Source organism: Rhinolophus sinicus, chromosome 16 (genome assembly GCF_057876585.1).
Source record: "Rhinolophus sinicus isolate RSI-liver-muscle chromosome 16, RSI-T2T, whole genome shotgun sequence".
NCBI lineage: Eukaryota > Metazoa > Chordata > Mammalia > Chiroptera > Rhinolophidae > Rhinolophus > Rhinolophus sinicus.
This window is the reverse complement of record NC_142516.1, coordinates 32,382,591-32,406,182: the sequence shown is the minus strand read 5'-3', so window position 1 is coordinate 32,406,182 and position 23,592 is coordinate 32,382,591. Positions and strand designations below refer to the sequence as shown.

Genomic DNA, 23,592 nt, shown 5'->3' with positions numbered 1-23,592 from the left:
ACCCAGGTTTCACTGTATGAAGTACGAGTTGTCTGGCGGAGGCCATTTTTTTTGGCTCTAAATTCAGGGAGAAGGCTGTTAGCCATGTGGGGGATGGGAGTTCTTTATTCTGTGATGCAGTGATGACGTCAGGGTAAACTGCCACTAGGCTGAGGAAAATGGAGTGGCTGCTGGAGTGCCTACTTGGGACTAAGGGGGATGAGGGGCTTCTCTGGGGCCAGCTGACTTATGCCCTGGCCTGTAGATATTGTGGCAGCAGCTGCCTCCAGAGTACAGGGAATCTAGTGACACTATTCCTGTTCATGGTTTGGCAGATCCGGAGATGGCGGCAGCTTGGGAGCTGGCGACAGCTTCAGCCCTGCTCCTCTGGGGACATGATGCAAGGCAAGGTGGGTGACATGGATGTACAGAGGGCTGAATGACTGTTGACACATCAATTTTGGTGAGGAATCATTGACATTGATGTGAGCCCAAATGAGTGACTATAATAAGCCTTAAATGTGAGACTGGGTGAGTGACACTAGATTTGAAACCCAGTAAGTGATCACTGCCCCTAGGTGTAGGATTGTGTAAGGAATGCTGAGCTCCAAATATGGGCGTGTACTGGTCATTAACATCAGATGGGTAAGTGAATACTGACCACAGGAGTGGGGCCAGCTGAGTAACTGTTCACTCTGGATGTGGAACAGAGACTGAGGGCTTCATGACACAACTTGTATGTGAAAAGGCTTCAAGCCTGAAAATATCTTTCTCCACTACCCAGGGCCTACCACTTCTGTACCGTGTGGCTTTCCTTGATTATCTGTGGAAGCAGAAGTCGGAGGAGGAAGAAAAAGAGGAGAAAGGAGAGGAGGAAGTAGAGGAGGAGGAGGAAGAGGAAGAAGAGGAAGAGGAGACATCTCTGGATCCATGTTCTCTTCCCAAAGAAGCTCCTATTAGAGAACAAGACACCATAGCCCCATCCCAGCCATTCTGCCGTTCTAAGAGCCTCCACAAGGCCATAGGGACACCAGAGCTAGTACTCATGCAGACCCCAAGTCCTTCCAGATCCTTCCCCATCTTTCAGATCCTGACCAACCTGCCTGTAAGGCACAAGACAGCATCAGGGAGCCATCTGCATCAGAGGAAAAGCCAGCTCTTCTGGGGTCTCCCTTCTCTGCACAGTGAGTCCCTGGAGGCCATCATCCTGAGCTCAGGTGGCCCCTTTCCCCTGAAGTTGCCTGTTGGTCCTTCTGTCTGCTTCAACAAGCTTGCCTCCCTGTATAGGTCCAGCCTGCTGCTTCCTCAGTATTGCTCCCCAACCCAGCTTCCTACCCATCAAGTCCATGCTATGGAAGATCTGGAAGAGATGGCCCCCGATCCTCAGCAACTTCCCCTTCCCTCATCCCCTTCTGTCCCATCACTACCCCTCCATCTTATGTCCTTTCCCAGGGACAAGGAAATCCTATCTGGCGCTGAGGCACATACACAGTGGCTTACACAGCAGCAAGAGGTCCCTTGGGTCTCTGAGGATCAAGCCCTGCACCCAGATCCTGAACTCCAAAGAACTAGACCCATATCTAAGGTCTGGAGGGGGGTGCCACGGGATCCCGACCTGCAACAACACATTCCAGATTCACTCTCTGCCTCTCTGCTGTATCCCTCTAGCCTTCTGGGAGTCCTGACTAGGTCGGAGGCCCCATGGAGGACCACGAGGCAAAACGAGGACTCCCAAGCCCCTGAGCCAGCAATGCCAGTTCCCAGTCCACCTCTGGCCTCTTTGCCATTACTCCAGGGAACCAGTTCTATGGGAGGCCTTTCTGGACCTAAGGACCTCTGGGAAACCATAAGGCAACGAGAGAACTCTCAGGTCTCTGAGCCTCCAATCCTGGTCCCTTGCCAATCTGTAGCACCCAGGACAGAGCCTCAAGGAACTAGCCCCCTGGAAGTTCCACCTGGATGTGAGACTCAGTGGAGAATCACAGGACATAAAGAGAGTCCTCAAGCCTCTGAGCCCCCAATGCCACCCCCTTGCCAACTCCCAGGTTCTCTGTCAGAATCCCAGGTGGCCAGCCCTGAAGGACCTTTTGCACCTAAGGACTTCTGGGGAACCACGGGACTCAGAGAGAACACTCAGACCTCTGGGTCCCCAATGCCAGGCCCCTGCACTTCCCCCGATTCCCTGCCAGAACTGTGGGGAGGCAGTTCCCTGGAAGATCTATCTGGATACAAACCCCACAGGGGATGCAGAGAAAATTCAGGAAACCCTGAGGCCTTTGAGCCCCCAGCCTTGGACCTCAACCCAGGGCTCTATGGAACCAGCCCTGCATGTGTCCCATCAAGATCTAAGACTCCACGGAAGAGCATGCAGAGTAGAGAAAATCTCTGGGTCTCTGCAGACCCAGTTCCATCTTCCAACCTTCCCTTAGCGTCTCTGCTGGAGTCCCTAGGAGTGGGCCCCCAGGGGGTCCTGTCTGAGGCCAAGGCTTTGTGGGAGAGCATGGGGCACAATGAGAATCTCTGGACCTCTGAGTCTCCAGCCCCTGACCACAGCCGATCGCTACCTCCCATTCTAGAACCCCACAGAATCAATCCTGTGGGAGACCTCACGAGTTCGGAAGCTGCGTGGAAGGACACTCAACATTCCAGGAACTCCTGGGCTTCTGAGCCCCCATCTCTGGCCCTCAGCCCACACCCAGCTCTCATACTGGAGCCCCTGAGAGTTAGCCCCGTGGGGGTCCTGTCTGATTCTGAGGCTAGCTGTGGGGACATACCAAGGAGAAAGAACTCCTGGGCCTTTACGTTCCCAGCGCACAACTTACCCCAAGACACACACGAAGCTAGCCCCTTGGGAGCCCTGTCTACCTCTGAGCCTGTTGCTGGGGACATGGAACAGAAAGAAACCTGTTGGGTTCCTGTATCCCCACTCTGTGGCCCCAGTCAGCCCTCAAACTCTATGTCCATGTCTCACATGAGTAAGCCTGTTGGAGACCAAGGCAACTGTAAGCCTGAGGGGGAGGCAGTGAAGCAGAGCGAGAGCTACTGGGCCACTGAGCTCCGAGCCCCAGCCTTCACCTCACTCTCTGCTCCTTTACCAGCCAACCTTGGTCTTGAGTTTGTGTGGCCGCATGTGCAACAGAGAGTGGTCCCCCAGGGCTCCAGACCTCCAGCAGTGGATGCCCTGCAGCCAATACCCTGGCCTCCCCCACTAGCTGAAGCTCTGAAGCTTGAGCCCAATCAGCCTGGCCCACCCGAAGGAGAGCTGTTCCCAGGAGCTAAGGCAGAGTCTCCATCCTCCGGGAGAGAGGCTGCCCCAGAGGCGCCCACCGACTCTGAGGTCCGGGCCTGGCACTGGAGTAGAGAACTGGTACTCAGGCTGAAGCAACTGCAGCAGAGTCCTGCTCCCAGCTCCCCTGGCCCACGTCAATCATTTGGCAGCTCCCCTGCTCTGAGCTCCACAACTCCAGGCACCTGGAGACACTCTTCCTGCTCCCCATATCAGACCCATCCCCCCAGACCGGGCCTCCACTCTTCAAGCTGTTATCCTCCAAAAGTTGAGAGCACAGTAACTCGGCCTGTCCGGGTCTCCCACTGTTGTCACTCCTCTGCCCATTCTCAGCCACAAGAGTCTGGCAGGGCACAAGAAGAATCTCAGAGAGAGGAAGGAATGAAGGCAAAGATGGTGGCCCAGGTCTCACCCCAAGGACCATGTGTTTACGTGGAGTCTGGGAGGAACTGCCCAGGCCTGGGAGAGCCCTCAAACTCTGAGGGTCTACTCTCAGGTAACAGGCAGGACAAGGCGTCAGCCCAATATTCAGCCAAAAAGAGAGCGCACCCCAGGAAACCCAAAACAGACTATAGCAGAGGGGATGCAAAATTGAGGTCACCCCCGGTTACTGGGAAGAGCTACCCAGCCCAGGCTGGAGGACTAGTGGAGACCCCTGCAAGTGGACTTTCCCAAAGATCTCAGCACAGGAACAAGAGCTCTCTACACATTGCACTCCCCCAGCAGCTTCACTCAAAGGCTGCAGGTCCCCAAGATAAGCAAGGCGCAGACCTTGGAACTGGTGACATGCTGACACCTCAGCAGTGTAAGCACTGCCCTTGGGCCCACTTGGAGACGCCTCTCTCTTCCCCCACACCTCAGGCTCCCCTTAGCAGGGGTCTCCAAAGGGTGTTAACTAAGTTTCTGGGTACCCATGGACGCCTGCCCACCAAATCCATGCAGCAGAGGAAAGGCTGGTAGTATTGGCACCCAGTACCCCAAGACCTGAAGCCAAACCAGTTGGAGACTGGGGAGACAAGCAGAGGAACTCCTAATAAACTAGCTGAATGAGACAAATCCCACTCATGTTTTCTTTGGAGTCTGGGATACTGGGAATGTCAGTTCCCTGTTAACTTTGACAGCAACTATATTCCCTCAAGATCAGGTCTCTAAAGTAGAGCTCAGGATTCTGCAGGCTTAACTTTCATTTCAAGCTTTTCACCAATGATCAGTCTGGAGTCCACACATCCCTACTCTGCAGGGTAAGGCTGAAAGGCTAGGGGAGCAGTCCAGTGCTGCCTTTGAGAAAACTTCACAGCAGAAGTGAAATGAGCAGAAGAAAAATACATCCATTCACGAGTACAACTGGTCTTGGTCTACACAGCTGTTTTGGTCCTGGGTATGATCCCCTTCTTCATCCACTTGACCCACAAGTTCTCCATATATCTTTCCATTTATTCTCAGCCCTCTGCTTTTCTCTCCCTGGGTCAGCTCAACCGGAATCCCCAAGGTCACAAAACAAGTGCCTTTTCATGTTTAGTGGCCATCTGGATTTCTTCTTTTATAGTAATTGCCTGTTCATATCCTTTACCCATTTTTCCACTGCACTGTTTGTTGGATATTGTTTTTTCCTGCTGACATAATAACAGGTTACCACAGAACAACACAAATTTACTCTGTCAGAAAGGTAAAATCAAGAGATTGACAGAGCTGCATTCTTGCTGTAGGCACTGGGTAGGATTCATTCCTAGTTTTTCCTGGCTTCGAAAGGCTGCCCACGCTCCTTGGCTCCTGGCCCTCTTTCTCCATCTTTAAAGACAGCAAAGGTAAGTTCTCACATCACATCACATCACATCACATCACTCTGCTCTTTTGCTTCCCTCTTCCACTTTTAAGACACCTGTAATTACACTGGCCCATCGGAATAATCCAAGATACTCTTCCAATCTTAAAAGTCAGTTGGTTAGCAACCTTAATTCCATTTACAATCATAATTCCCTTTTCCATGTAAAATACATTCACAAGTTTCAGGGATTAGGACGTAAACATCTTGGGGGGGGGGGGGGGTATTATCCTGCCTACCAGATATTAACTCAACCCATTATGTATGTCAGATATTTTTTCCCAGCCTGTAGCTTATTTTCTCATTTTAAGGTGATTGTACCAAACTTTAAAATTTTTATGTAGTTAAATCTACCAACATTTTCCTTTATGGCTTCTAAAACATCTTTTGGCACTTTTATAGTTTTGTGTATTTATGTTTAGATTGTTAACCTAATTTTTTGAGTGGTAGGAAGTGAGAATCAACTCCACCCCCCTCCCCCCAAAAAAACAGATGTCCAATTTTACCAGTACCATTAAAAAAATATAGAATGTCTTAAAGCCATTCCATTAAGTGCCTGCCATATTTAAAAACACGGGTCATAAGGCATCTCTAGGTTTCATATCCACATGTCCAACAGCCTGCTACACATCATCTCATATTCAACCTGTCCGAAACGTTCTCATTTTCCCTCTTTTTCTGCCAATGTGCCCATTCCTATCAAAGGTACCACATCCACCACAATAATGAAGCCAGAAACCTGTCATCCCTGACTCTTCCCTTCCTCTTACTCCCCAATCTAATCCACGATCAAACCCGGTCAATTACACCCATGAAATGTATTTCAAATTTATCTTCACCTCTCCATCTCAACCATCACAGTTCAGATACGATTTCTCACCAAACTGTAGCCCTATTCTTTCCAATCCATCCCCCACATGGCTACGATTCTCTGGTCAAGTGACCCAATCTCTTTAACAAATATAAAAGTTTTGATAGTATAATTAAAAATAAAAAATTTAAAAATTACATTACAAAATGGAAGAAAAAACCTACTTAATATTATTCCTAGGTAGCAAAAAAAGAAAAAGTTTGAATAAAGGAACATAACCTTGGCTCAAAACAATCTGTAGTCCTTGACTGAATATCAGTTTGGTCAAGATAGTTGTCACATACTGGATCATCTGGGAAACTGAATGAGGGTTAAATAACAATTTACTGAATGGAAAAGGTATATATGTTTAAAAAGTTATAAAGCAGGATGATCTCATTTTGATTTTAAAATACCACATGTACAGACATACACATTTACACACATGCACAGACTCAAAGATACGAACCAAAGTTAAGATGATCTCTGGTTACTGGGAATAATTTTTAAAATTTTGCTTATATTTTTCTGAATAGCTAAAATGTACATTACTGCTTCTATGAAAGTGAAAGGTTATTTAAAAAGTGAATTGTGTGTGCACAATCATGCACGCGGTTGACAATGTTGTACTGCACACTTGGTAATTTTAAGGTAAATTTTACGTTTTGCCACAATTTAAGAAAGGTTAAGAAGCTGCATTTTCTAGCACTGAAATCTGACTCACTTCCCTGCCTAAGCACCCCTCCCCCCCAAGAGGACACACAATCTTAGACTAAAGTTCACTCCCGGTATATGACGTTCTCCACATACGGTTTCTGACCTCTGCAAATTCACTTCAAGACTCCCTTGCTAGTCAACCTAATGCTTAAGGGTGCGGTGCCTTTTGCTCAAACTGCTCTCCTGCACTTTTCCCTGCCAAGTCTCCCATCTTCCTTTCCTTTCCAGTTGAGACTACCTCCAGAGCCTTATCTGATTCTCTTCTCTTGGTATGGTTTCCCTTTTCTTGCAGCCCTACTTGTGCCCTGTTAATAGCACCCGTTTCCTGATAGTATGGCTATCAAGACCTTCAAAGAAAGTAAGATTCTGTGAGATCAAGTCCACATTCCCAATCCAGTGCTTTTTCCATTCTACAGTATTCCCTCTCCTCTGTATACGGTTGACAACAGCCAGTCAGAAGGTACATGCTGTTCCTCTGCCTCCTTTTATTACTGTCATTATTGTTCCAAAGCTTTATTTATAGCCCTAAACTGAGGGCCTGAATCCAAAACTCACCACCTGCTGGCTAAGGGTGGAACTGAAGATACTTTTCCTTTTCTCACCTATTATCCCCTCAAGACCCTCCCCAAAATGGTCTCAAAGACAATGCAATTCTGTTTCTACTTGACACAAGGACATTTAATGAGTCTACACATCTTTATGAAAAATCCAAGTCCTATATTCTTTTTTTTTTTTAAAGACTTTATTGGGGAAAGGGAACAGGACTTTATTGGGGAACAGTGTGTACTTCCAGGACTTTCAAGTCCTATATTCTTAAATGTTTTTAAGCCCTCAGTAGGTTGTAGGGCTGGGCAAGAACAAACCATTTAATATTTGCTAAAACTTAAATGAACGACTGGGCACTGTGTGACCACTAGATTCTCAGGGCAACAGGTAGGAATAGTTATCTTGGATCCAAATATATCTCAAGATGTTAGGCTGATAGTTCCATCTTTGTTTTTGCCTCTGTGGCATAGTTGGTCCTCTACAATCTATTTGATTCCCTATTGTTGGTTAGAAACCCATCTTTTAAATCTTAGCACTTATCCTGTGCAAAGAAATGATTAATTACAGTTAAGATCACATTCCAACTTCTTTCTAGGAGCACTGTGGGGGAAAAGACAGACTTCCCAAACAACTTGCCTCTTGGTTTATGTATGCAAACTTCTGTAGGTATAAGGTGGCAACAGTCTGTCACTACTTTCTAAAGTTTACAAAGCACCACTGTCAATCATTGTATCAGATTAAGAATCTTGAGGCATCCTAAGAGCTAAGCATCTCTTTCAAAGCTACGCTGCTATAAGCACAAATTCCAGAACTATTAGGTTGGTGCAAAAGTAATCGAGATTTTTGCAATTATTTTTAATCTTTTAAACTACAATTACTTTTGCACCAACCTAATAGACCCAGGCCTCTCACTACAATCTGCTCTTCACTTTTCCTAAAGAATCTACAGAGCTCCAACTATCTGCCCTATAGACACACTGTGTGTCTATTAGTTAAAAGTCAAAACAATCATTCCAACACAAATTTCTAACACTTATCAACCAGTATCTCTACATATTTTGTGGGAAACTACCACTTTCCTCCTGTTATGCCCCCATAGCTTAATGCATACACTAAATGTCTTTCCCCAAAAGACTGTGTCTTTGGCCCTCCCTGAGGTTAGACTGACAACCCACATGGATGAGACGGTGACAATGTTCAGAGTGGGAAGAGTGAAGGCTAAGCCATTAGGGTACCAAAATGGTGGGAAAAACCAAAGAATCAAAGACAGAACATGGTGAAGAAAGTGTCATGGAAAACAAGGGACAGCCATTAAAATCCCAAAAGTGCAAAAGTAATCTATTTTATAGCCCATGAGCTCAAGATGCTCCAGTTTAATCAGAGACGCCAACATAATTATCTTGTCTCAGTAGATTATCTATCTATGTAGACCAGAGCCTGGTAGAAGTACTAGGATGACCAATACAAATTTGACTCAGTAGATTATTTTCTCTGCACCATACTCTTCTTCGGTTAAGACATCATGGTATTGACCCCAGAAGCGCTAAATGATTATGCTGTGAAGAAGATACTCTACATCTGAACAAAGCTATGCAATCACCTGAAAACCTGGGAGCAGAGGAGGATGTTTAATTTAGGAAAAAACACATCCTATACTAGAATTTTATATTAGAAAAAGCTATTTTTTTTATAATACAAATTACATAAAGGTGGACATAATTGTAAGTGATGAAGAGCATGAATGTTTGGGATTTTCAGGTGCACCAAAAGAACATCCACCTCCAGAAAGAGACTGTACCTTTCTGAAAATCCACGCTTTTTGGAGTGCACCCCAATCCAGTCCTTGGTCAGGAAAAGGAAGCGCTGCAAGCCTAGCCTTACCACCCACACCAAACACCGGTGGAGTATGCCACATTCTCCACATCTGGAGCTCCACTAGGCTGTTCCCCGTCCCACAGTCCTATCCAGCGACACTGCAGACCTGGGGTGAGGCAGCATCATCATACCGATTTTTATCAGGAGGGGAAGAGGGTGCAGTATTACAGGATTTCACATTTGAAAGAGTGCCTTGGCAGTGAGGGGTAGCCCACGGCCCTTCCCAGGAAAAGAAGCAGGCACAGGGGCCAGAACTCAGGCTCCATTTTGACCCAACGTTTATTGTCCTTTTACAACATGTCATTTTTGGTTTAGAAACTGCTTGTGATTAGTTTTCCAACATTAACTCAAAGCATGTAAAATAATATCAACCTACTCTCTATATAAACACCCAGCAACTGTGGCCCTTCATTCTCCTGCCCAGGTTGGGTAGGGAGAAGAAGGGAGGGCTCGAGAAGCATTGAGAGAAGTGCAGATACTTTACTGTGGGGAGTGGCGGTAGTGCCTTGTTTCACACCCACACAGGTCCCAAACTACAACAGAAATGGCGTAGGCCCAAGGCCCAATTCCCTGTTGGTAATTCACTCTCCACCTCCCCAGTGAAAATCGTTTTTATTTTATCGCTTTTGTTTTGTATTTTTTGCAACAGAAATCCCCTGTCCAGAGTCTGACTGTGGCTGAACTGTTCTGACTGAGGAATGGAGCAGGCCGTGGGCGCACCCCTGGTCCCTCCTGGGTGAGCGCCCCCACCCTCAGGGAACAAGGTCCAGCCAGACCAGCTCACAGCACGCTGGCCACCTCCACTTAGCCATACAGGTCATCATCATTGTCTTCCGTGTATACACTGCCACCTGTGCCGCCTCCACTGCCCTGACTGGGGCCAGCTCCACCCTGGTTTCCTGAAGGAAATCTGTGTGCAAAAGAGCAGAGCCCCCCCCCCAAAAAAAGGGTTAGGACAAGGCCTGTGCGGAATTTTCACAACTACCCCTCTAGTGTCCCCATGACAACTTAAGCATCGCCCACGTGCAGCCTACTTACCTGAAACTACCGAAGCCCCGACTCTGCTGAAGGGTCTGAGCAAACATCTCGTATTTCCGAATGTCATTGTCGCTGACAGAACGACGGGCAAAGCGCATGGCTTCCTCAAAGTGATCTCGGCGGATCTCAGGTACTGGATCATCCTCTTCTACCTCCTGCAGGGTTGGTGACCAGACCACCAGGGACAGTTAAGACCCAGGTTGGATCCCTTCCCTGGCCTTCTGGCTCCCCATTACTGCAGTAGCCCTCTGGTCTCCCTGCCAGAACAATCTTTCTAAAATTGAATCACTGTCCTGCTGAAAAACCTGTGAGTGTGTTCTGGAAAAGGCAAAATTATAGGGATGGAAATCACATCAGAGCCAGAGGATTAGGGTGGCAAAAAAGCTGAGTAAAGTGACCCAAGGTAACTTTTAACGGGTGAGTTTTTACTATATGTAAATTATACCTCAGTAAACATAATTTTAAAAATGTCAGTGGCTCTCAGTGCTTATCACACCTAGATTACACCTTACCTAGTGGCCTCATTTCCAGTAACATGCCTTCTTGAATCTACCCAGGTTTCCCTAATTCCTGTAATCCTACTTCACAGCAGGCTATTCAGACTGCTTATTTTCTTTACCCAAATTCTACTCTCCCTTCAATAGCCCAGCTCAAACCCTCTCTCTTCCACTGAGAAGCCACTCCAATTGCTGTGACTTAGGAGTAGTCTTATCAGTAGTTTTTAAGCTTTCACAGGAGGAAGGAGGGATGTCACAGACCTCCTCCAAAAGGTAGAGAAAGCCACTCACTCATTCATTCATTCTCTAACGTGGTGCCAAGATACAGTGGGAAATAAGTAAGATGATATGGAGTACCTATCTTTATGGAGCTTAAAACACACACACACACACACACACACACACACACACCCCCACCCACCCAAAATTTGCATTTAATTTCAAGAGGTCCATGGGACCACCAGTGGTAGACACATTTATGGATCAGGTTCTAAGCCCTGCTCTATTTGTTTACCTGCGTGATCACACTTTGATTTTCCTCATGGAGCCTAATTCAGACTGAGCATATAGCCTGCCCACCTCTTCTCATCCTTCATAATTCCAGGCTGAAGGAGTTAAACCTCAGTAATTCTTTCTCTTTGATGTCCTGCTAAATATCTCCATCAGATGATCTTTCCAAAACCTTATACTCTTAACTCTAGTGGAGACCGTCCCCTGGTTCCCCATAACTGGCACATCCGGGGAAAGGATGCAAACTCACCATGGCTGATGGGTTAGTCTGCCTCTCTCGTTCTCGCCTAATCTCACTCTCAATGGATTCACGAATAGCCAGCTTGCAAGCACGTTGGCAAATCTCAGTCAGGTCAGCTCCAGAGAAGCCATTAGTCATCTTAGCCAAGAACTCCAAATCCACATCCTAAAGGAAGCAATAGAGTCTCTTACCATTTAGCCTCTCCTCGCCTTGTGACACACAATCTTTGGGCCAGTCTAGCACTTCCAATTCCAGTTTGTCCCATCTTTCACCACCCTGTTTCATTCCCGATTCTAAATTACCCTAATACCCTCAATTCTTCCACCTTCCCTTTACAACCCTAACGCCACAAATCCCCAATGGAATCTTGTACAGGAACCGAAGAGCGTTCCACACTAGCCTGAGGACTCATATTAGTCCCCATGGCCAATGACTTTGCACTTGCCTTGGCAACTGGGGACTTGCGCAGGTTGGCCTTGAGGATGGCAACACGGGATTTCTCATCGGGAAGCGGGATGTAGATGAGCTGATCAAGGCGGCCAGGTCGTAGGATGGCAGGATCAATGATGTCAGGCCGGTTGGTAGCGCCAATGATAAACACGTTCTTTTTTGTGGACATGCCATCCATTTCTGTCAGGATCTGGTTGATGACTCTGTCAGCAGCCCCACCACCATCTCCAATGTTACCACCACGTGCCTTGGCAATTGAATCCAACTCATCAAAAAACAGGACACAGGGGGCAGCTTGGCGTGCCTGTGGGAGGGACAGATGGAACTCAAGCATTAGCACAACTGGGTCTCTTAGACCTGAGAAAGAAAGATAAAGTGACCTTCACTGCCCCGGCTGAGCTGCCAGAATGAGATGGTTTTAACTCTCCTAAAGAAACAGCTTCTATCACTACCTTGCCCCCAAGCAAGTGAACAGATATCCCAGCTGCTTGTAGCTCACCTTGTCAAAGATTTCCCTGACGTTGGCCTCAGACTCTCCAAACCACATAGTGAGCAGCTCAGGACCCTTGATGGAGATGAAGTTGGCCTGGCACTCATTAGCAATGGCTTTAGCCAGCAAGGTCTTCCCACAGCCAGGAGGTCCATAGAACAGTACTCCCTTGGAGGGTGTCATGCCAAACTTGAGGAATTTGTCTGGGTGCTCCACAGGATACTAGGAGGAAAAGAAAAGAGGGTTCAGGGTACCCTTAGTTTTAAAGAAACCTAACCAAACAGAAGCATCCCCCTACCACACCAGAGTATAAAATCCAGGTCCTATAGAAGCAGGCTCCTTAGTGCCTCAAACCTGATAATAGCAGGTTCCTGAATTATGCTCTCACAGTTCTTGTAATGAATGTGCCAACACCCCAAGACCACCCAGCTCAATTACAAAGTACTGAAGCAGTGATTCACCCTGGACCAAGGTACCCTACCTGGACCAGTTCCTGAAGCTCACGTTTGACATCCTCCAGGCCCCCAATGTCCTCCCAGGTCACCTGTGGCACCTCCACCACAGTTTCCCGAAGTGCTGATGGGTTGCTTTGGCTCAGAGCCCACTAAAATGGGAAGAAAAACTGGGGATGAGACTTACCAGAGGAGGGGTCAAAGTGCATGTGTGTGTACCTGAGATGGGAGTGCAGTCCTTACCCGGAAGTCATCCATAGTAACTGCCAGGGAGTTCATGACCTCAGCATCGATGGTCTCATCCTCTAGGTCAATAAGGTCCATCTTCTTGCGAATGGCCTGCAGAGCGGCCTCCGAGCACAAGGCTGCTAAGTCAGCACCCACATGCCCATGAGTTTCATTGGCTACCTGCAGAGAGAAGATCTACTTATTACCCTGTCTCTTCCGACCCAGCTGTCTCAGGAAGCTCAAAGACAACAGAATCTTGGCCCCTTCCCCTGACCCCTATCTCTGGGTTCTCTTATTTCTCTAAATATATACTAGCAGTTCTTTCACTCGCTGGATTTTAAGTATTCAAGCCTGGACTCAGAATTCAAGCCAGGCCTAGAAATAAAGCTGCCCTCAAAATTCTGGTCTATTACTCTAACGCAGTGTCAACCAAGAAACATGCCAAGTGCAATTTCCTGGATTCAATCTCCGGTCGATTCCTTTTCCGTGCCCAGGAATCAAAACCAGTCTTTTCACACCTTCAGTTTATAGTCCTAGCAGTTCCCTCCACCTGCCTAGAGACAGCCATCCTAAACCCTGGCCAGCCCTCGTCACCACTCCACCTGTTCGAGGTCCACATCATCTGCCAGCTTCATGTTCTTGGTATGGATCTGAAGAATTTCCAAGCGTCCTGTAGCATCAGGGATTCCAATATCTACCTCCCTGTCAAAACGACCTGTGGGACAGTGCATGAACACAGACAAGGCTCATTTCTGGTCCGGAGGGAAGAAGGAATAGATCTAAAGTGACCAACCATCCCCGTTTGCCCAGGACTGTCCTGATGTTAGCACTCCAAGTTCCACGTCCTGGGAAGCCTCTGCCTTAGGCAAACCAGGAGGGCTGGTCACCCTGGACAGAACATGACATAAGGGAAAGGTCCTGTGGGCCCTATCACTACAAAGAGCTTCAAAAAATCCTCAGGATTAAGTGACTCAGATAAAGGACAGGTGTGGGAATCAAAGAGACTAAGACCAGTAGAGCTATAGTCTCTTTAAGAGCAAGAATAGGGATGAAGGAAATTTGGGGTCCTTACCAAATCGTCTTAGGGCTGGATCAATGCTGTTGGGTCTGTTGGTTGCTGCCATGACAATCACATGTGCTCTCTGCTTTAGACCATCCATGAGGGTCAACAACTGTGATACAATACGCCGCTCCACTTCCCCATGGGTCTGTCAGCACAGGATACTGGTCAGAAGTGAAGTCAGGACCTGTCAACCCCCCACTAATCCCTTGGGTAAGTTCCTACTTTCTCTCTTTTGGGAGCAATGGCATCCAGCTCGTCAATAAAGATGATAGCAGGAGCATTCTTCTCAGCCTCCTCAAAGGCTTTACGAAGATTACTCTCAGACTCACCAGCCAATTTGCTCATGATCTCAGGACCTGAAAGGATACAGAATGGAGGCAATGAAAAAACTACATCCTTCCTCAATCCCAAAAGAAATCAGATGTTTTGTTTGCCTAGTCCAGAGACAGGTCCTGGGTGAGATAGTAACCTCTACTTACTTTCTCACACTCTACTACCCACTATCCCCTGAGAGCCACCAGGCCAGGCTGGAGAGAAGCCAAGGAACTCAGTATACTTACCTCACGGTTGAAGTGAAAGTGTGAAGATGACAGAAAATGCTCTGGGACCTCTGGCCAGAGCAGAAGCAGCACACCAGTTGGACCTCTACCAGCTAAATATCATTCTCAAAGAGCCAGCTGACCTTCCCCTAAACCCTCTCCAATAAATAAGCATGGACGTTTTGATTTCTCATTCTAACTTGCTCCCCCTAAATGTCTGTAGCTTGTCCATAATTTTTCTCAAAAGGGGATCAATCGGCGGCACAAGACTAATGTATCTTCCCCTTGTTGCTTATCCATGTGTAACGCACCCCAGAAGAGAGATGCTAAGTGTACATGTGGGCATGCATGCAAATGACTGTGTCCATGATTTCTCCAGCTCATGAGACTGAGTCATGCTCAGCTCAAAACTGGGTCCAGCCAAACACAAGGTGAACCAAGTCTCCTACCATTGATCAAGAAGAAGAAGGCTCCAGTCTCATTTGCCACAGCTCGAGCAATCAGGGTCTTCCCAGTCCCAGGAGGTCCATAGAGCAGGATTCCCCGCGGAGGCTAAGGACCAGTACAGAAGGTGTGATTGAGTTGAGACTCCCACCTTCTCCCAACCCCATCCACCCTAAAATGGCTTGACTAAGGCTCTATACAGAAAGGTTAAGAATAAGCTTAACCCTGACACCAGTAAGAATGAGCCCACAGCTATAGCTATTAGGAAGACAGTTTACTTCAAGCCACACTCAGCCCTCTTATCAGCAGAGAAAATACTGCTAGAAAGCTGACCTTTATGACTGCAACTTGCATAGGAGACAAAGGGCAGAGAAACCACCCCAAGAAACGTCAGTGTGAGTCTAGAAACTCAAATGTGAATGAATCTGAAGATCCTGAGACTAAGGAAAAGTAAAAGGCCATTAGGCCAAAGATTTGACTTTAGACAGACCAAGGGCCAAAGACTAGCTTAGTCATTTAAGAAAGAGTGTTGCCAGAGGCCCAATAACTTCAGTAATCACAACCCTCCAGGATTCATTATCACGTTAGAATGCTTTCTTTACCACCAAACTCAAGTTCTACTCTTTGAAGCTGTCTTTTCTGCGGCCTCACCCACAGGCAGCACATGGGAAGTGCCCACATAGAAGATAAAGTTATTTGTATGGTGCATACTAGGGGGAGGGGTAATAATTTAATCCTCAGTGCATCCCATGATATAGAAACAGCTGGGAAGTGATGTTGCAGACCAGCAGTTCTCAAATATATTACTCAAGGCCCTTTACACTGCAAATTTCCTTAATTTCTACTTCTATTGGGCAGCACTGTTGTAGGTAGGTTGGCAAACTGGTGAGATTTGTTTTTACAGGGTCCACAAGAATGGTTTTTACATTTTTAAAGGGTTATAATAAAATATATATATTTTTTATACATATAAAATACAGATGCGACAGAGAACTTCATTGGCCTGCTCTGTTCTAGACTATTAGTATCTTTAATAAATTTAGAGCCCTCTATAATCTCAAAGAATTTATTACCACCTCTCGAATCCAAAACAATGAAACATACATGAAAACAGGTCCCAGGATCAGACACCAAGTAGTTGTTAATTACCACCCTAAACTGTCCCCCAGAGCCCAAGATGCTCACCTTCACACCAATTGCCTTAAAGAGAGCAGGATGTCTCAGGGGCAGCTCCACCATCTCCTTTATCTGAGCTAGTTGTTTCCTGCAGCCACCAATGTCATCATAGCCTACTTCATTCAAGGACTCTTCCTCATCCTGAATATGGAGAAAACAAAGAAAAGGAAAAGGCAAGAATACTACTATCAGTAAAAGCTGAGTTTCTCCAAATCCTTCCACAGTCTGTCTGGTGTGGAGAAATCTGCTATATGAGAAGAAATCTGCACTAAGGGGATCGTGCCTCAAACAACTCAAAACCCCAAGGCAAAGATTTCTAGCATAGCCTTTCCCTCACACTGTCCTCAGTCTTACTGTGAAGGGCTCCCCTAAGACCTGAAGCTGGAAACTCTGGCAAAAAGGCCAAGGCCTGGATGCCATCATCAGCATCACTTCTTCAAAACTTAGTCCAAACACTTAGATCCTTTGAGTTCTATCTCGATTTTTAAAATTACTGGTATCAGGTACTTCCAAGAAACACCTAGACCCAGAAATGAATAGCTGGGAGGTTTCCCACCTCTGGAAAAAAGCTTAGTTCTAAAGAGCACCCCATCTTGATAGCTACCACATGACTGCCCCATTGAGTAATCATGAAATCCGGTACTGGGATTAGGGAGAGAACTCACCTCTCGTTTGATAGGCTCCCCTTCACAGTGGATCACTGTGTCTGGAGCAACAATGCAATAAGGGCTGGGATCTGTCTCCACTACTTTGAACTCCACAGCACGCATTCCACCCCGGACAAGGAAAATGTCTCCTGTGAGAATAATCAGCATGAGGACAGTCAGCGGTGTCAACTATGACTAAGTGAGAACTCTTCATCAGAACTTGGGGTCTAGAATGTCGTGTTCACTAGATATTGCCCTTTCTTCTTCCCACCCCCATGGTCTTAAGCATCAGGCAAGAGGAGAAAGCTAACCTGTAAGGAGTCCCTCTGCCATTCAAGAAGACAGCGAACAAAACCTGGTCTGCCAGAAATCCATACCGTTTTGACTTCTGGGGTATGCAACCCAAGCTTTTACAACCACCATCAATGGTAGAGTTGTGCTAAATATTAAATAACTTTGGACTGCGACACGGCCAAAATGGCCCACCTCCTCCTCCAGATTTAAGAAAAGACAGCTTACTCTCCTGGACCAGGGAGTGGGAATGGGGTAATGGGAGAGTGGGAAGGAGGGCAGGGGGGAAATGCCAGCACACATGAGCATGTGTGCAGAATGCATATGCATGCATATACATGAGAATGAGATAGATGCTCCAAGATTTACTCCCAAGTATCCCTACACACAACCATCCTTCAGCTCAGTTCCTAGAATTATCTCTCACCTTTCCGGATGGGTCGATAAGCTTCCAAGAAGTACGGCTTAAGGTATACCTCAAAGAGATTGCCAGTGATGCCTTCCACTGTGTCATCGATGGGTAGCACGTGGATGCGTTTGCCATACTTCACATCAGGACATGGCTGGATGCTGAGGATGACAAGCAGACTCCACATTACCAACCACACTGCAGCCCCAAGCACTGGGCATCCGAAAGGGCCTGGCACAGAGAGCTGACGGCGAGCGAAAGAGAAAAGGCAGGGATGGCTTTAGGTAAAGAGAGGCAGGAGAGCAGGGTGGGAGTAAGGACAAAGGAATAGCCAAGCAGAACTAAGACAGGTCACACTCAGGGTGGGGTAGGAAGGGAAGCCACTAGAAGCTGCTGGGCTGCCCAATCCCAATCAATGAACCAAAAGAAAGACCCACACATCTGGAACCCCCACAAAGAAGACACGGGAGGGAGAGTCTTCAGTGAAAGATATCCAAGAATGACCCATTCTGGCTAATACTGGTGATCCAATATTACAAAGGGAGGCCTTAGTCTGAAAAGTGTCAGAGAAATAGAAATGAAAAAAATCATCTCAGTCAGGTGGTCAGAGTACCTTGAAAAAAGTGACTAAGCCCCTCCAGGAAAAAGGCTACAAGAAAGCTAGAATCTATAAAAAAAGAATCAGAAGACTAAGATATTTCTGGCTAGGTGACAGGTGATTGGGTAGCAGTAGTTAGAGATGACTCCGAGACAGGGAAGCCTCTTGCCTAGTTAAGTCCAAAATCACTAAGATCGCAACTATCGTGGGTCTGGCTCAAACTATGCCTCTCTCCTAGATTAACGTGGATCCTTAAAAAGACCTGCCAGGAGTCCACCTTCCAAGCCCACACTCCCATCTCATTCCAGCCCCAACATAGCCATTAATCCAACACAATAGTGAGGTTATTTGGCAGATACACCCTCGTACAGCATCCTAAACCAGGGTCTAAGGCATAAGTTATACCTCTGGTAGGAAAAAATAAGGCATCAAAGTCATAGAAATGCCAACTTGTCCCAAAGGTCACGCAGAGGCAGATTTTGAAGTCCTGGGAAGGCAGAACGAAAACCTAAAGACAACCCTGAAACGTTGAGTCTTTCCATGGTTAGGAGGCTTCCGATGTCTGCAGCTGCCAAGGCCTTCGTGGGGGTCCTGCCTATAATGCAGGCAGTCTCTGGCCTCCCATCCCTGAGGAGCCAAGAACCCCACACACACCTGATGACATCCCCTAGGCGTACGCGAAGGTTATTCCGAACAACTCTATTCATTCGAATCTTCTCATCAGAACATGTGTCATCAGAAAGCACAATGCACACAGCTTCCCGCCTCTTCTTTCCTTTCAGCAACACTGTATCACCTCGGAACAACTGGAGCTCATCCATCTTGGGCTGAGGAAAGAAGGTTAAGGCCTTTGGGTCACTGGGCCAGGGTATAACAGCAGCCCTGGAGGTTGGAATTCCCAGTAAACCCCACTCTATCTGTGGTCACTGCAAGAAAAATGAGAAAAGAAACCTGGGAAAAGCCCTCAGGTTTGGACCGTGGACCTAACTTACCTGGGACAAGGACACCACACTATTGTCCTCATTGATGGCTTCATCGACAATTAACCGATTGGGACGGTTCTTCTGTTTAAGAATGGCTGTTGATAAGTCATCACCTTTTGAACTAGAAAAAGAAAATCAAGTTAGTCCCAATACATGCTCTAGCCCGAGTCCCCACCAATTTCTAAAATGCACTTAGGAAAAAAAATAGTGAGATGAAGCTGTCCCTACATCAGAGAGTTCAGATGAAAGATATTCAGTCCAGATCATAGAGTAATATCTGGCACATATTACAATTCCCATTCCAGTAGCTTTTTGTATTCTGAGCACTGGCATCCTAGCTATAAAGCCTAAGATCTTGCCCCAGGGTCAGGAAACTACACCTAAGAAAATAAAATAGAAGTGGAGGCTAAGTACAATTAGAGACATGAAAATCATCTTAAACAGGATAGAATCATGATTAAGAAAGAAAAGGGGCTCTGTAGTTAAAGACCTGCTGGGTCTGAATTCCAATGCTGACATTTCTTACTTAACTATGATCTTGGGCAAGTTATTTAACCTCTCTAGAAACTGATGCCCTCATCTGTAAAATGGGGAATATAGTAGTACCTATCTCAGAGGATTATTGTATTAAATGAGATAATGAACACAAAAATGTTCAACACAACGCCTAGCACATAGCATTAACGGTGACTATAATTAGCACTGTAGAACAAGCACACGCTCTTTCCTTGCTAACTAACCTTCTTGCAGAATGAACTTAGCAAGACAACTTCTCATAGGGCTCAGGGAGGCCCCAAGTCCCACCAAACAAGCCTGGAGACATTGATGCAGAATTATTAGCACTACCCTCCTCACTGGCTAAACCTGTTGAATGCCAGAGCTTTCTACATATCACAGGAATGCCAAACATAAAGATCATCATATTTGAAAAATCACTAACAAATCTGGAACCTTCAGAAAGAGGCTCAAGCTCAAAAGGTAATCTCTGCAAAGACACAACTCCATGGAGTTGGTTCAAAAAGTCAAAACCAAGGAATGCCGAGACATGGGACAAATCCAAATCCCTCTCACCCAAATCAAGGTTGCCTGAGTCTAAACTCAGTTTAAATTGTCCAGTTTCAGTTATTTCCTAGAAGCTAGGATCATTTACCCAACACCAATTTCTTAGCTTACCTCCAGCCTTCACTAGCTAAACTCAGCGGGCTCTCTCTTTGAAGAGCTACCCCTTCTTAGTAAGGCTTAGGAAAACATGTGCATTGACCAAATTAGGAAGGCCAGACAACGAAGGAAGCGAGAATAAACAAAAAGGAAGGTTTACCATGAATTATTTCCTCATTCAACAAGTTAATGAGTATATATTATAAGCCAGGTACTGTTCTAGAATCTGGGGGATACATCAGTCAACAAAACAAGACAAAATAGTATTCTTATTAGAAACATCTCCACAACTTGCAAGGAAAAGAGATGCCTATGCTCTAGAATACCAGCTAGGGAGTTACAGGAGTTTTACATCTTTGGGTCCTGATACACCAAACAGAAATACAAATCTTATTCATCTAATAAAATTGTAAACTTTCTGCTGACCCTTTCACATAAGTTGCATCTTTAATCATAGACTTTAAACTAGTTTCCAAGAATGGCGTTTCCTAGGCTTAGGCTTGCCTCCTCAACCTAAAAGTGGCACTCTGAGCACAATGCTGTAGAATAGGCAAATTCTTCCAATGCTCACCAACGTCCTGGAGGGCAAGCATGGTCAATATGACAGTTGAGGACAAATTAAACCCATCCATTCTCCCTCTCCCTCAAATCTCAAAATACCCTCCAAAGGCTGCCCATCTTCCTGCTTGATCTATAGAACTGGGATGGGAGGAAAATACTATGGTTCTAGTCATCATAGTTCGTATTTTAACCCCAAAGCTGCAGTCTAGGAAAACCTCCGATCTGCTTACCATTTCTGACCCTGGCACTGGGGATGAGTAGTATGTTTTTCCCTTAATTCCACATCTACCTACTGAGATCAAAGTAAGTAACCTCTAGAAGAGAATTCAGCCTGATCATGGGCCTACAGCGATCCTGAAGGCTCTTTGGGGACACACCCCATTGTCTTCTGCATGAGTCAGGCCCTTTCCAGAGCTCCAATAGGCCACAGGGGGCTTGGAGGGAATTCAGTTAAGTCATCAAGATGGTCTAGAGGTTAGAAACCAACTATGAAGCTCAGGTTCCAAGACTTCTGGATTTTTTTTTAGTCTCGAAAACAAAAGACTGACCGAATAATCTAAGAATAGTTTAAGTATTAATAAGTAGTCTTTTAAAATAGGCGGCTGAGTAGTACTTCATTTGGATTCTGAAACTTGAAAAAAGGCACACACCTCAAAAACCTAAACTCTCTTCAAGTCAGGAAGGTGATTTGCATAGAAGATGGCTATCTTTTCCCCCCCAGTATCTACAGCTCTTGATTCTAAATTCAACGGACAGAGGTAGTCAAGTTTTACCTGATGCTTTCCTCTCAGGTGGAGGGCCCAGGATTTCTCAAAAGAGCAGCTTGGGGGAAAAAACCCTGAGTATTGAAAGAGCTAGGGCAACTCTTAACTTTCACACCACGGAGGCTGAAATCTAGGAAGGCCCACAAAATACAACTCAGATTCCAACGATATAGCAAGAACTAAAATAGTAGAGAAAGGAAAAGTTCCTTTCTTCCCGCACTCATTTTATAACATCAAGGAAAATTGACTAAAGCTTTCTCATATTAATAACAACTGGCCTAAAATAGGAAGTCCAGAAGCGAAAAGCAGGGGTCACACTCTCCCTAACAGCTACTCACTACTCAGGTCGCAGAGGATGCTAACCATGGGCCAGGACGACCCGGCTCCACAGGGGCCATGATGAGCTTTCCTGAGCTCGCCAGGCCTTCCCCAGTTCCAGCCTCCGCCCGGGTCTCCGGGCTCCGAAGGTCTTCACGTGGCCCGAAGTCCACGCCCACCGGGCCCAGTTAGGGCGCTCGGCCCGCGGGGCCTGCTCTCTCCCGGACCAAAGGCCTTCAGCCGGAGGTCGGATCGCAGGTGGACGCCCCAAAGCCCCAGGACTCCGCGGCGGCAGTGTGGGCCCGCAGACCTCACTAAGCCGGGAGGCTGTTCTAAGGGAGCCAATCAGGCCGGCCGGGGCCTGCATGACACAGCACGATCTGGCCCAGGCCCCGACCCGGGCCCAACGCAAGCCCCGCCTAGGGGGCGCGCGGGTGCGCAGCCAGGCCCAGCCGGGCCTGCGTCCCCTCATTTGGCCCCTTCCTCCCCTCTCCTTTTCTGTCTCCCTCTTTCTTGGTCTCCACCTCTTAGACGCGCCCAAGGCCAGGCCGGGTTGGGCCTACCCAGCACGGAAGAGTCCCCTGGTGCGCGAACCCGCAGCGAGCGGGCGGGCGCGCGAACACAACACACTCACTCAGCTCCGGAGGCCATGGCGCGCGCCTCTCCTGGCCGGCGGCTGTGGCGGCCCGCGGGGGTAACGGCTACAAGGGGTAGCAGGCGACCGACGGGGCCGGGGCTCGGCTCTTCTGGGCGCGGGGCGAGCAGGAGCGACAAACCCGCAGGCGGCCTCCCTCTCGCTTCCTCCCAGCGGCACCCGGGCGGTGGGCGGGCGGAAGACGCTGGCTCCTGATCCGCGAGGGAGCAGCGGCAGCGACGACTCAAACGACGGCTGCAGACGCTTCACTAAGACCGAGCCGAGAAGAGCCGAATCATCGGAAGCAGAGGTGCTCTCACCTCAGCCAATCAGTGCCTGCCCTAAGGACTCCCGCCCGCCTCCCCGCGCCTCTCCCCAGCAACCCGCGGACCACAGCCAATCAGGAAATTCGTTTGCGGCCGGGCTCCCGCCTCAGGGATGCAACACGCCTAGTAACGCTACGTCAATTGGCTGCAACACTACGCTTCCTCGACGGATTGGGATTCTCGACCAATCAACGAAAGGAATGAGGCCAGATCGACTGGCGAAAGCAAAACCTTTAATCCCTTGGAGGCGGACTCTCCCACTTGGCTCCAGTTCATTGGCTCCTGAGTTTATCCTGCTGGAAGAACCTGGCACAATGGATTGAACCCTTGTATTAGTCTAGTGCTGTTGTAGTGAAAACCTACTCACCTATCGTCTTCAAAAACTTGAGGATTCACCCTAAGCCCTCTACTTGCTCCTTCAAAATGCTGGCTCAGGCCCCCCCTACTCTGGACCCTTTGACTAACACCCCAGCTCTTCATCCATTCTACCCTATTGTCATTGAACCCTCTGGTAACCCTAATCCCACAGGCTTTACTGTTCCTTAGGGCTTGAAGGTATATGCTTCCTCTTACCACTGGGTATTAATATTAATGGTTGAAGGAGGGAGGGCACTCAAGTCCAGAGAGGGGACAAAAGGCATCCATAGAACAAACAGCAGATTTAATAGAGCCCAAAGCAGCAATAAAATTGCCTGCTGAG

At 47.3% G+C, this 23,592-nt stretch overlaps 2 protein-coding genes across 2 annotated transcripts; one reads left to right on the top strand and one right to left on the bottom strand.

Annotated features, from left to right (window-relative positions):
* The first annotated feature begins 158 nt into the window (after positions 1-158).
* On the top strand, positions 159-4,225 carry SPATA31G1 (SPATA31 subfamily G member 1). The gene is made up of 2 exons (XM_088793417.1): positions 159-389; positions 764-4,225. Exons 1-2 carry the CDS (start codon positions 159-161, stop codon positions 4,223-4,225), a joined length of 3,693 nt encoding a protein of 1,230 aa, XP_088649543.1.
* Positions 4,226-9,336: 5,111 nt separating this feature from the next.
* Positions 9,337-23,021, bottom strand: VCP (valosin containing protein). The gene is made up of 17 exons (XM_019729004.3): positions 22,567-23,021; positions 19,141-19,252; positions 18,803-18,975; positions 17,569-17,711; positions 16,869-16,999; positions 16,213-16,344; positions 15,033-15,135; positions 14,267-14,400; positions 14,054-14,189; positions 13,584-13,696; positions 12,997-13,161; positions 12,783-12,905; positions 12,311-12,523; positions 11,807-12,115; positions 11,371-11,526; positions 10,114-10,268; positions 9,337-9,985 (listed from the first exon to the last, which is right to left on the bottom strand). The coding sequence occupies exons 1-17, from the start codon at positions 22,581-22,583 to the stop codon at positions 9,880-9,882; spliced, it is 2,421 nt and encodes an 806-aa protein (XP_019584563.1). The 5' UTR covers positions 22,584-23,021; the 3' UTR covers positions 9,337-9,879.
* Between the last annotated feature and the right edge of the window lie 571 nt (positions 23,022-23,592).

Excerpts from the sequence above, each read along its gene's own strand:
- SPATA31G1 (XM_088793417.1), top strand. The coding sequence starts at position 159 with ATGGAGTGGCTGCTGGAGTGCCTACTTGGGACTAAGGGGGATGAGGGG. Across the intron at positions 390-763 it reads GGGACATGATGCAAGGCAAG|GGCCTACCACTTCTGTACCG; the intron begins GTGGGTGACATG and ends TCCACTACCCAG.
- VCP (XM_019729004.3), bottom strand. Across the intron at positions 15,136-16,212 it reads TTAAGGCAATTGGTGTGAAG|CCTCCGCGGGGAATCCTGCT; the intron begins GTGAGCATCTTG and ends ACTGGTCCTTAG. Across the intron at positions 10,269-11,370 it reads AGACTAACCCATCAGCCATG|GAGGTAGAAGAGGATGATCC; the intron begins GTGAGTTTGCAT and ends CCAACCCTGCAG.